This window comes from Phacochoerus africanus, chromosome 2, assembly GCF_016906955.1.
Source record: "Phacochoerus africanus isolate WHEZ1 chromosome 2, ROS_Pafr_v1, whole genome shotgun sequence".
NCBI classification, from domain to species: Eukaryota; Metazoa; Chordata; class Mammalia; order Artiodactyla; family Suidae; genus Phacochoerus; species Phacochoerus africanus.
In genome coordinates this window covers 76,053,800-76,065,834 of record NC_062545.1, presented here as the reverse complement: position 1 = coordinate 76,065,834, position 12,035 = coordinate 76,053,800, and the positions used below count along the sequence as shown (strand labels likewise).

Here is a 12,035-nt window from a genome sequence, read left to right as displayed (position 1 = left end):
GGATCCTTAGCCCACTGAGCCAGGCCAGGGATTGAACCTGCATCCTCACAGAGACTTCGGGTCCTCAACCCACTGAGTCACAATAAGAAGTCCCATGAAATTCTTGAAATAAAATCATTGTTAATGTTAAAAAAAATGTTTTGTGGCCATACTTTCTAATGTGTCTTTTGCATTCAAATTTTCTTTTTAAAATAACTTTAACATGTAAGTTATAAATGCATTTCCTCTGATAATATAGAAATACAAGGCAGTTCTTTTATGTAACAGAAATAAAAATTAATAGTTTAAAAATACTATTAAATTTTAACCAATATTTTAGCATTCCCATTAAAATTGAAAATGAAAATACAGATACTAGTAAATAATTTAAGATGTATTTAAATGTTACAAAAATTCTTAGTGTGCCAACAACTATCATCAGAATTGTTCAGTTTCTTATAGAATTACATGGAACATTGGGGAAGTATTCATAATCTAAAAGTTGAACTACTTAATTTGAAATTGTTTTGGGAATATTGGATAGAGGAATTTTCAAGTTATTTAACCTAGACTTTTTTAACTTAGTGAAAGTTCAAATAAAATAATATTACATATGCAATAATATAGGGTATAATATCAACATTTCAGGTTTTTACATTATCATTAAATAGTAAGTAACAGTGAGAACTACCAATATAATTTAGAAAGTATTAAAAACTGAATTTTTAAGCAAACTATAATTTAATTCAATTATGTTTACAAATATACTGTGCTGACTTACTGTGTTGTATAACACTAAGTGATATCAGATGTCACTCTTGGCAGCTGGAAGAGGCTTTGTTGTAGTGGTCTGTTAACAAGTAAGAGAAATGATAAATGAGAGGAGCTGAAGATAGAAAAGTGCTTATTACTTTACATGTTCTTTATATCCTGTACCAAGAAAGTTTTGGGAAATTAAACACTGGGTTTCATACTTAGAGTTAATAAGTGGGATAGGATAGGAGGGTGGCAAGAATTGATCCATTTTGATTACGGAAAACAGAGACCACTTTTGACAGGAGCCAAAGGAACAGTGCGTGGCATTGTGGCAAAGGGATTAGCCTCAAAGGCAGATAGATCTGTTTTCTTATGTTTAAAAATGGAATAATAATTCCTATCTCATTAAATTGTAAAGGTTAAGTAAAAATCTGTGAAAGCATTTAGCACCATAGTGTACATACTCATTAAATATCTCTCATGCTACCTTTTAGTCATAGTGGGAATAAACTCTTCTCCTTTGAATGTTATTTTGGTGTTGTTAAATGTGTTACAAGTCAGGTAGCAGTGGAATCGCTGGGAATGCAATCCTGGTGTGGCTATTGCATAGCCAGCCTCATTGTTCTACTTATTTCATAGATCCAAACATTCATGTTGAGTGAATTTTATTTGTGAGGATGAAAGAGATATTATTTTAGGGAGAAAAATAATTTAAGAATTGTTATGATTATATAATACTGACCTCTCATGGTATAGAGCATTTATCTGTACTTAAAGCTATGTTAAATATGTAGGAAATCACCTGACTTTTCAATACCGGAAGATCACTGGGTTAAGAATCTAGTATTTTGTTACATTTCTTATTTTAACATGCTACGCAGTCCAAAAGAAAATGAGTAAATTAAGTTATTTTAAATCTTCATATATATGATAGGGCTGTGTTAGTTACTAGAGACACTGATGTACAAGGTAGTCTCAGTCTTCAAGAGCTTATGGTTAAATGGAGAGCTTTATAGTACACGATAAAAGATAAGTGAAATAGACACTAATACAGATTGCCCAGTACTTGAAAATTTCATTGTTTACATTAAGTTTGTTTTAATTTATAGTATGCATATGATACAGTCTGGATAGCATAGAGAACTAGTGTGTTTAGCTCAGAATGCCACTGATAACTAATTCCTTCAGTTGTATAAGGTGAGTAGAATTAATAAAGGGAGACGGAAAAAAGATTATAGAGAAAAAGAAGAGGAGAATGTATATTGGTGGGGACTGGGAATGGCAGGTAGAGAAAAGAAGTATGTTTGATGGGAAATGTAGAATATGCTTCAGATGTCATTAGAACCTTCTGATCTTGGAAATCAAAAGTTGCATTAAAACTCATCTGATTGGGAAAACAAAGTACAAAGTGATCTGGGAAATAGTGATAGAGCATTTAAAATATGGTTCTTAATTCATAAGCTGCTACACACACAACTGTCTGAGTCATACTGACTTTTAAACAAATACAGTATATAAATTTGTCCTTATGTTAAATCATCTTAGTAAAATAAAGTAAAATACATTTTGCATTTTTGTTTTAGTGTCTTTGCAAGATATAACAATGAGAAAAGCTTTCCGAAGTTCTACAATTCAAGATCAGCAGCTTTTTGACCGCAAGACTTTGCCCATTCCGTTACAAGAAACATATGATGTTTGTGAACAGCCTCCACCTCTCAATATACTCACTCCTTACAGGTCAGTAAGCTAAAAAATATAAAGGCCAATTATTTATCTCGGGCTTTAAATTCAAATAACTAGCAGTCTCCATTTAAATGCTAAGTCTCAAACATTTATATTTCACTGGATTCCTGACCAGTGCAGAATCCACGAACTTTAGAAGACTTTCTCTTTATTCACTAGGGTGAGTTCCCAAGGTTCTAACATACAAAAGACAAGGCTTATGAAAGGAGTTGTCTTGACAGGCGTTTTTTTAAAAAAGCCAATGTCAGACATTAATATGAAGGGACAAGTAGTTGTTATTGTCTTTTTAATTTAATTTTCTAATTATATGGGAAAGAAAAAATAGAGAGTTTAAAATCCCATCGCATTAATAAAATAAATGCTTTTTCTTGTTCTTGTCTACTTTTGATTTATATGCATTAAATTTTTGTATAATGAATATGTAGTTTCTGTTTAAATTTTTTTAGCATTACCATTTACCATTCAGCCATTCTGTGGAGTCTTGTACATGAATTGTTAAATGGGTAATTTAAGAAGCATAACACCAATCCTCAATAAAATGATTTTTGGATAGTTATTTGAAGTTATTTGTTAGTATTCAAGTCATTGGCTGTAACTCTTACTATTAAAATGACTATTTGGTGGTATTTTTTGGATTTGGTTAAATGATAAGTAAGTAAAAATATTGGCAAAAATCCTGGATAGTTTCTCTGTTCTAAATGATCTTATTGTCCTTTCAGGCATTTATCTTTGGCAGATCATTTGTAATTATTGGAATTTCCCATAGGACTTCTAGAAAACTTGGTATTAAGCAACAATTAGGGATGAAATTGTCCAGGTGTACTTTATTTATTTATTATGGCCACACCTGTAGCATGTAGAAGTTTCTAGGGCAAGGATCAAACCCATGCCATAGCAGTGACAACACCAGATCCTTAACCTGCTGAGCCATGAGGGAACTCCTGTCCAGGTGTGCTTTAAATTATTAATACCAACTCTGAAAAACTTCTGGTTTTCCATTTTCCTTAGTTTCCTGTCTCATTTATGAGAAATGTTCTATTGGTACATACTCTGATTTATTTTGCCAACATTTTTACACATGCTATATTTTGTTAATGTAAAAGGAAACAATTTTAGTGAAATTATTTCTATTCTAATTACCTGTTTTACTAATGCATTTTAATTGATTTTGTATTTATTTTAATTGATATTTTAAATTTCAGAGATGATGGTAAAGAAGGTTTGAAGTTTTATACCAATCCTTCATATTTCTTTGATCTGTGGAAAGAAAAAATGTTACAAGATACAGAGGATAAGAGGAAAGAAAAGAGGAAGCAGAAGGTATTACAAGAAATACAAAAAATTGAAGTTAGTTTTCATGTATTGTGTTTTGTTGCGTATATGGAACTTTATTGATTCTGTACTTTGAACAGTTTAATTTGGTTCATATAGTTAAATAATGAAGCCTTTTATAAACTACACAAAAAGATCACACATAGTCCGATGGGGAGCAAATGAGCAATTAGGATATTATAATATGGTGTTGCAAGTGCCCTAACAGAAGTATGTATGCATGGAGGGTTTGGATAGCACAGAATAGCACCTGCTTTAGACAGAGGACAAGGCTAATAAACACTTAAACAAAGCTTATAATGAGTCTCGAAGAACAAATAAAAATAAAGCTTATAATGAGTCTCGAAGAACAAATAAAAATTAAGTGGACAAGGAAAGTGAAGGATATTCTGCTAGAAAGGAACAAAGGAGTATTTTGCACATGTTGTAGATTCAGTTAATATTTTTTGACCACAGGGCGTATCCTAAATGTTCTAGAAGGGTTATTACATTCTCACAAAATTCCTATTATCTGTTTACTGTGTTGTCATTTTATGCTTTTTAATAAAATTCACTTGGATCTGTTTTATTCCATATTAATGATAACTAGATAACTAGTAATGATAACTAGAAGGAGGGAGCAAAGCTGGATTTAGGCAGATTTATGAAGATAGCAAAATTTATCTTTATTATTCCTGTTTCTCCTTTGGCCATCTCTGCTCTCCCTGCTCTTCCCCATAATGCCTACAAGTAATTATTTTCTACACCAGACAGTGTACTAGTGTTGTAGCCAGAGTTTGCAAACTGGTGACTGGTAGCCCAGACTCTGCCTACAAAGCAGTGTTTTGTTTGACAAACACAGTGGTTTTAATATTTTTGAACTGGCATGTCTCAGATGGATATGCCAGTTTATTAGTTCACTTCAGGCCTCATCTTATATCTGACTCCTCTCTTCATTTTTGCATGCTACCTGCTTGGCTTCTTTGGCATTTGACTTCATTATACCTACCCTATATTTTCTATGCTTTTTCTCCCACAGTTTGAATTACTTTTTGTTTAATTTTTCAAATACCCTAATTTTCTGTTGAGTGACGCAATTATTTATTTATTTATTTATTTATTTATTTATTTATTTATTTATTTATTTATTTATTTTGTCTTTTTAGGGCTGCACCCGCAGCATACAGAGGTTCCCAAGCTAAGGGCCTAATTGGAGCTACAGCTGATGGCCTATGCCACAGCCAAAGCAACACCAGATCCGAGCCGTGTCTGCAGTCCACACCACAGCTCACAGCAACACCGGATCCTTAACCCACTGAGCAAGGCCAGGGATTGAACCCGCAACCTCATGGTTCCTAGTCTGATTCGTTTCCTCTGTGCCATGATGGGAACTCCGAGTGACACAATTATTATGGCTCAATTAGATAATTGGATTTTTTTTCTAACTAAATAGTCAGGTTTCAAATAACATAACCTTAGTAAATTTTCAGGTTTTGGCTAGAGGTAGACAGTGCCATTAATGGTAGAAATTTCACTCATTGTAGCAAAAACTAATAGATGTGGGAAAAGAGTTGATCTTTTTTAATATGAAGGGACTTAATGACCTCAAGAGTTTGTACTTAGACATACTATTTATAGCTTATACATCAGCCCCAATTAGAGGTTTTAAAAAAATGAGAAATTGGGGTTACAAACTAGCTAAGATTTAACTCTGAATGCATAAATCAAATGTCTGTGTTACTTTTACTGTATTATGATGACATTGTCTCTCAATATTGATATTAGAATTCTATTTTGATTGTTATAACTTCTTTTTAAAGACTTAGCACTTCAGCATTTGGCTTTGTTTCAATACATCTGTTATAGCAGAAAAATCTAGATCGTCCTCATGAACCAGAAAAAGTGCCAAGAGCACCTCATGACAGGCGGAGAGAATGGCAGAAGCTGGCCCAAGGTCCAGAGCTCGCTGAAGATGATGCTAATCTCTTACATAAGCATATTGAAGTTGCTAATGGCCCAGCCTCTCATTTTGAAACAAGGTTTCTTTTCTTTTTTTTGTTTTTTAACAGAATTAATGATAAAACACTGGCTTTATTTCTAGTGTCCATATTTCTAAGTCTTAAGTCCTGAACTGTTGAATTGACAGACCCTATTCTATAAGTATTGAGATGATTTTGAAACCGACCACTCAGACCCTACTGAAGTCTGATTTTTGGGCAGGTTATTCTGTAGATGACAAAACTGGACTGTAGTTTTGTCATCTATAGAAAGAGTGGTTAGAATAGATGATCTTCAGTGTTGTTTTAGCTTTCACATGAAGTCTCAACTCCCTCTCAGTTCAGGCAGAGTCTGCTAGAATTTCATAATAAAGTATTGGGGTGTGGAATTTTTTTAAGTATTATTGATTCACTACATATGAAATAGGAATTGAAAAGGAGTGTATTTTGTTCCTTTTTCTTTCCCCTTACTTCCTTTCTGTGCCTCATCTCCCACCTCAGATGTATCAGGACTTCCAAACAAAATTAGTCATTCCTTTTTGCAGAAATATATAAGAAGTTCTTTTCTTTCTCAGTGGTTGGGGGCCCTATCTAACTAACATGCAATCCTAACAAACAGTATCATCTCTCTGTGAAGAAATTTGTGTACAGTTGATTATAGTTATTATTATATGTTTTATAGTTATTAATTTTGAATGGGAAAAATTTTCTTTTGTATAATACATGTAAATTATTGGGCCATAAGTGTTGAATATCTTAACCTATTTTAGGAGTAATATACATAAAAGATACTCTCTATATGCGGTACTAACAGAGACTGAAATAATTGATTTTTTAAAATTAATAATCTATAGATAAGCATTTACTTCTAGTAACTGTTAAGTGATTGAGGTATTTAGCTGACTCAGTAGTGTACATATAATAATTTCTAACTTGCTTTGTGGCACATCTTTTAAATCCAGCTTTGTCCCCAGCATGCACTAGAGCAGTAAATAATTATAAGTCTTTACATTCTCAAAGTATCTAAAATTTTGCTTAAATCTGATGTATGCAAAAATATATCACATGTTATTATGTTAGCTATTTTCTGAGTACCCTAGCACCTTTGAAAATAGCAAAAAGACAAAAGCAGTGTAGTTAGCAATCTCTGCTACGAATATCAGGGAGGTCTTTCTCCCTTGGGCACAGGGGACATTACAGACATTTGGAAGTCATTTAGGTTTAAGAGAGCAATAGAATGTCCTGGTGGTAGAAAATTCCATTTTTCCTATTCTAGCTCTTTGTCGTTATTATCTTATCGTAAAGAAAAAAATTAAAGAGGCAGATAGCTTTGAACACAATGTGATAGAAGTTATTTTCTTGTTCATAAGATTATAAATGTAATACTTTCACCCTGTGAATTGAATTAGTATTATACTATGAAATAATAAAACAACCGAAGGTCATCATAATAACCTGAATCAGCAAGGAAAGGTTGCATTTTAAGTAGAATTTTGTGTTTAAAAAACAGGCTGAAAGTAATGAATTTGTGAAAGAAGTTTCTTAAAAGGGGTTAAAATATTGGCATTCAAAGGATAAACCTTAAATATATCATGTAGAACACTTTACTTCACCAGTAATTCAAGAAGAATACACTGATATTATATATATATATTTTTTTAGACCTCAGACATATGTGGATCATATGGATGGATCTTATTCACTTTCTGCCTTGCCATTTAGTCAGATGAGTGAGCTTCTGACTAGAGCTGAGGAAAGGGTCTTGGTCAGACCACATGAACCACCTCCACCTCCACCAATGCATGGAGCAGGAGATGCAAAACCCGTACCCACCTGTATCAGGTATGTCGGGACAAGTGCATGATGTTTTATCTCAGGTGTTGTTAACCTTTTTCTTTAAAGGCCCATATAGTAAATATTTTAGGCTTTGTGAACAGCTGGGCTTTGTCACAAATATTCAACTCTGCCATGGTTGCATGAAAGCAGGTGTGGACTCTACATAAATAAATGCATATGTTTGTGTTTCAACAAAACTTTATTTACAAAAAACAGAGTGGGTCAGATTTGGCCTTTGGGACATAATTTGCCAGCTTCCAATAAAAGCTGACATATTCTTTTGGGGAAATTTAGCCAATAATAATTTAAATATTAAGATGTTTTTTATTATAGCTTTGTTATCAAGCACATGATGTACAATATATTAATAAAAATTAAGAATTTTTGAAATGTGGTTAGGGACTGAAAGATGGTGGGAACCAAAGATGTGATTATAAATGTTAATTCAACATTAGGGGAAATACTTTAAGAATTTGAGAGCAAATATGTAATTACTCATAATAATCTTTCAGTAAAGCTATTTTGAAGTTTAATATTGTCAATTGTTATCCATATTATAAATTTTTTAAATAGATATCAGCTTTATAATTTTCAGTTAAAAAAAATCAGTCTTGTATCACTGACTCATTTGATGTTCCATCCTCAGGAAGGAAGAGGTCGTCGTTTATAATTAGTTGCATTGATCTAACTGAAATGACGTATGATGGGTCTTGATAGCTTCAGTATAAGTACAGTTATTGTTTTGGCCACAGGTATTGCTAAAAATGTAATATGATAAATGTTGAGTCATTACAAAGACTCATATCACAGTGTAAAGTTGAGCATTTTATTTATCAGACTAAGCAGAAAATGCTTGAGTGGATATGAAAGTTGCATGAGAGGATGAGACCATAGAATATTACAAATCAAAGCACCACATATTAATTTTCTTAATACTATCCTTTTAATTCTCGTTTCATTCTAAATACTGATGAAGAATTTTTAATTTATAAGAACGTGTCATTACATGACTTTGGTATAATTCCTGATAGCCATTTATATTTTGTGTGGTTATTTCTGTCTCTTTAAATAACTTGCTAGGGTCTCTTTATCATTTCAGTTCTGCTACAGGTTTGATAGAAAATCGTCCTCAGTCACCAGCTACAGGCAGGACACCTGTGTTTGTGAGCCCTACCCCCCCACCTCCTCCACCACCTCTTCCATCTGCCTTGTCAACTTCTTCCTTAAGAGCTTCAATGACTTCAACTCCTCCCCCACCAGTACCTCCCCCACCTCCACCTCCAACCACTGCTTTGCAAGCTCCAGCAGTACCACCACCTCCAGCTCCTCTTCAGATTGCCCCTGGAGTTCTTCACCCAGCTCCTCCTCCAATTGCACCTCCTCTAGTTCAGCCCTCTCCACCGGTAGCTAGAGCCGCCCCAGTATGCGAGACTGTACCAGTTCATCCACTCCCACAAGGAGAAGTCCAGGGGCTGCCTCCACCCCCACCACCGCCTCCTCTGCCTCCACCTGGCATTCGACCATCCTCACCTGTCACAGTTGCAGCTCTTGCTCATCCTCCCTCTGGGCTACATCCAACTCCATCTACTGCCCCAGGTCCCCATGTTCCATTAATGCCTCCATCTCCTCCATCACAAGTTATACCTGCTTCTGAGCCAAAGCGTCATCCGTCAACCCTACCTGTAATCAGTGACGCCAGGAGTGTACTTCTGGAAGCAATAAGAAAAGGTAATTTTCTCCGGAGCCCTTAAAGGCATTACTATAGTAGCATTAGAAACTTTCTAAATATTTGAGACAATAATGTTTTCTTCATTTATAAAATTTTAGATGATCATGTTTTTGCACAAATGGTCTTATAAAATAAAAACTATGTTCAATTTATATTTTAAGTCATTTTCAAGAAAATATATTAATTGTTTTATTTTCATACTTAGTAGGGCTTCTTAAATTGTTTATTGGATGAATGAGAAATTCAAAAGTATCAGACTTAAATGTTATAGGAAATTTTAAGTTAAACTTTACACATTGTATTTAATATGTATATTAACTCCTTTAAAGACGGTATCTTTTTCAGTGTTAAGGCTGAACACCATTTGGTGTACAAGTGATACTTGCTTACCAGTGCCTTTAAAGGATTAAGGTTTCTCCCTTAGTAACAAAGGAAAGACCTGTTATATTCACTAATTTATTCAGCCAACATTTCCTAAACACCTACTGTATGCCAGGCACTGACAGTATAGAATAAATAATAGTGCCTTTCTCTCAATACTGAGGAGATAAAGCCATAGAAAATATGTTTATCAATGTTTAATTTATTTGACCATAGAGGTAACAAAAAAAAAGAAATATGTCACCTTGGTTAACTCTAGGAAATGGTGAGTAGGGAAACAGAGAAAGACCATAGTGACTAGATAACCATAAACTTCTCCTGGGATATGTGGTAGGTTTCACCAAATGATATCACAGGTGATAAAATAATAAAAAGAATTAACATCTGTCTAAATATGATTCCTTTAAATTCTTAATAGATTGTGCTTTATTTTCCTGTTAGTATTTCTCATGTGTATTTGATTTTATTAGATTAATAATACCTAATAATATCTGGCATTTTGGTTTACAATGAATGGTTTGGATTTACAATATCAGGTATTCAGCTACGAAAAGTTGAAGAGCAGCGTGAACAGGAAGCTAAACATGAACGCATTGAAAATGACGTTGCCACCATCCTGTCTCGCCGTATTGCTGTGGAATATAGTGATTCAGAAGATGATTCAGAATTTGATGAAGTAGATTGGTTGGAGTAAGAAAAAAATGCATTGATAAATATTACAAAACTGAATGCAAATGTCCTTTGTGGTGCTTGTTCTTTGAAAATGTTTGGTCATTCCAGTGTTTTGCTTTCTTTTCCTTAAGGTAAATAACCCTTTTCCTCCATAATTTTTGATTTCTAAGGAAATTACTAGCATACATTTCAAACTAAATGTTTTACAGTGGCTTATCTTTTTTTTAAATTTTTTTCCCTGAAAAGACATAATTTGGTCAAATAAACCACTAAGTATTAAGCATGGACAGCTGTTGTTAGAGTAGCAGATTCAGTTTTTTGATATATCTTAATTGTGCACTTTGTGAATTTTAATTTAAAGAAAGCAACTGAGATTAAAAATCTTGAGGGCAGCTGTATCTATTAATGAGCCTTATTCCATTTCCTGACGTTTTAAAAGAAGAAACACTGCCTTGATTATATGAATACACACAGAAAGTACATTTAGCTTGTAGTATTGAATTCTCTTAAAGGAATGCTTGAATTTTTTTTAATTACTGTTTTATTGTTTTTAAATACTTGCCTTATTTGAATGTTTAGCAGTCCCCTTCCTACTTATATATTGTGTGGTACAATTTTGCTTGCCTATAAGAGTTTAAAAAATTTCCATGTGAAATACTCTGACATAAACCATGTAACTTACATAACTGTTAAGAATAACAGTCTGATTTAATAAATGGTTCATTTTAAAGGTTCATGGGTGTTTACTCTTTGAATAAAACTATTTCTGATAGTTTATCAAATAATATAAAATAGGCTCTAAGTAGTAAATAAAAAATTTAAAAACTTCTTAAGCAGTATAATTTCCTCTTAATTGTGCATATTAATATTGCCTAGTTACTAAGGTTATCATTTTTTTCCTGAAGTCAAAAAATCAGTTTTTTTCAATTTCTTAGGCTCTTAAATTAAAATCCCAACTTGCTCTTTAATTTTAGCACATCTTGACTGCAGTTTAACAACATTTTCAAAACTACATTTTACAATGATAAAATGAATTGTCACTTCATTCATCAGGTCAGATTCAGGGATGAAGGGGGAGCAGTATCAATATCAGATACTTAGTGTGTAGAAAAGACTAGTTGAGGTTTTGGTAGATTGACTGTAAGGCTGACTGTAATCGTCCATGCCCCCATCTATCCCTTTTGCAAGGCAATTCTCACTTTCTCCCATCAAGAGATGGGTTCTGTTCTCACCCCTTTGAATCCATGTGTCACTAAGACTTGTTCTGGCAAAAAAAACACGTGGCAAAATTAAGCTCAGTCTAGCCTAGTAAGAGTTTAGAAACCTCATGCAGCAAGCTGTCCCAAATGAGGCCAACTTAGACCAGCCGGTGACCAGCTTACCTACTGGCTGACTGTAGACAGATGAGCAACCCTAGCTAAAATTAGCCGAGCCCAGAAGAAATGTTCAGCTGACCCAAAATCAGAAGTAAAAATAAATGTTTATTGTCTTTCACCTAAGTTTTGTGGTGAATTATTTTTCATAGCATTGTGGCTTTAAATAGCTGATTCATGAGGTCATTGGTAACTTGCTAATTTGATTGTTATTTAGACAGCTAACTAATGATCTGTAATCCTTGTGAAATAATAAGT

At 33.5% G+C, this 12,035-nt stretch overlaps 1 protein-coding gene across 6 annotated transcripts in view; it reads left to right on the top strand.

Annotated features, from left to right (window-relative positions):
* The window catches only part of WASF1 (WASP family member 1), a 140,427-nt gene extending 129,288 nt beyond the window's left edge, over positions 1–11,139 (top strand). For 5 of the 6 annotated variants that reach the window (XM_047762647.1, XM_047762640.1, XM_047762645.1 and 2 more), the window contains exons 4-9: positions 2,319–2,472; positions 3,681–3,798; positions 5,656–5,828; positions 7,449–7,628; positions 8,722–9,350; positions 10,269–11,139. In XM_047762647.1, the coding sequence (XP_047618603.1) occupies positions 2,319–2,472; positions 3,681–3,798; positions 5,656–5,828; positions 7,449–7,628; positions 8,722–9,350; positions 10,269–10,426 (1,412 nt within the window). In that variant the 3' untranslated portion in view covers positions 10,427–11,139. The remainder of the gene's footprint in view (positions 1–2,318; positions 2,473–3,680; positions 3,799–5,655; positions 5,829–7,448; positions 7,629–8,721; positions 9,351–10,268) is intronic. The other variant, XM_047762653.1, reaches the window with a different exon arrangement.
* The last annotated feature ends 896 nt before the right edge of the window (positions 11,140–12,035 follow it).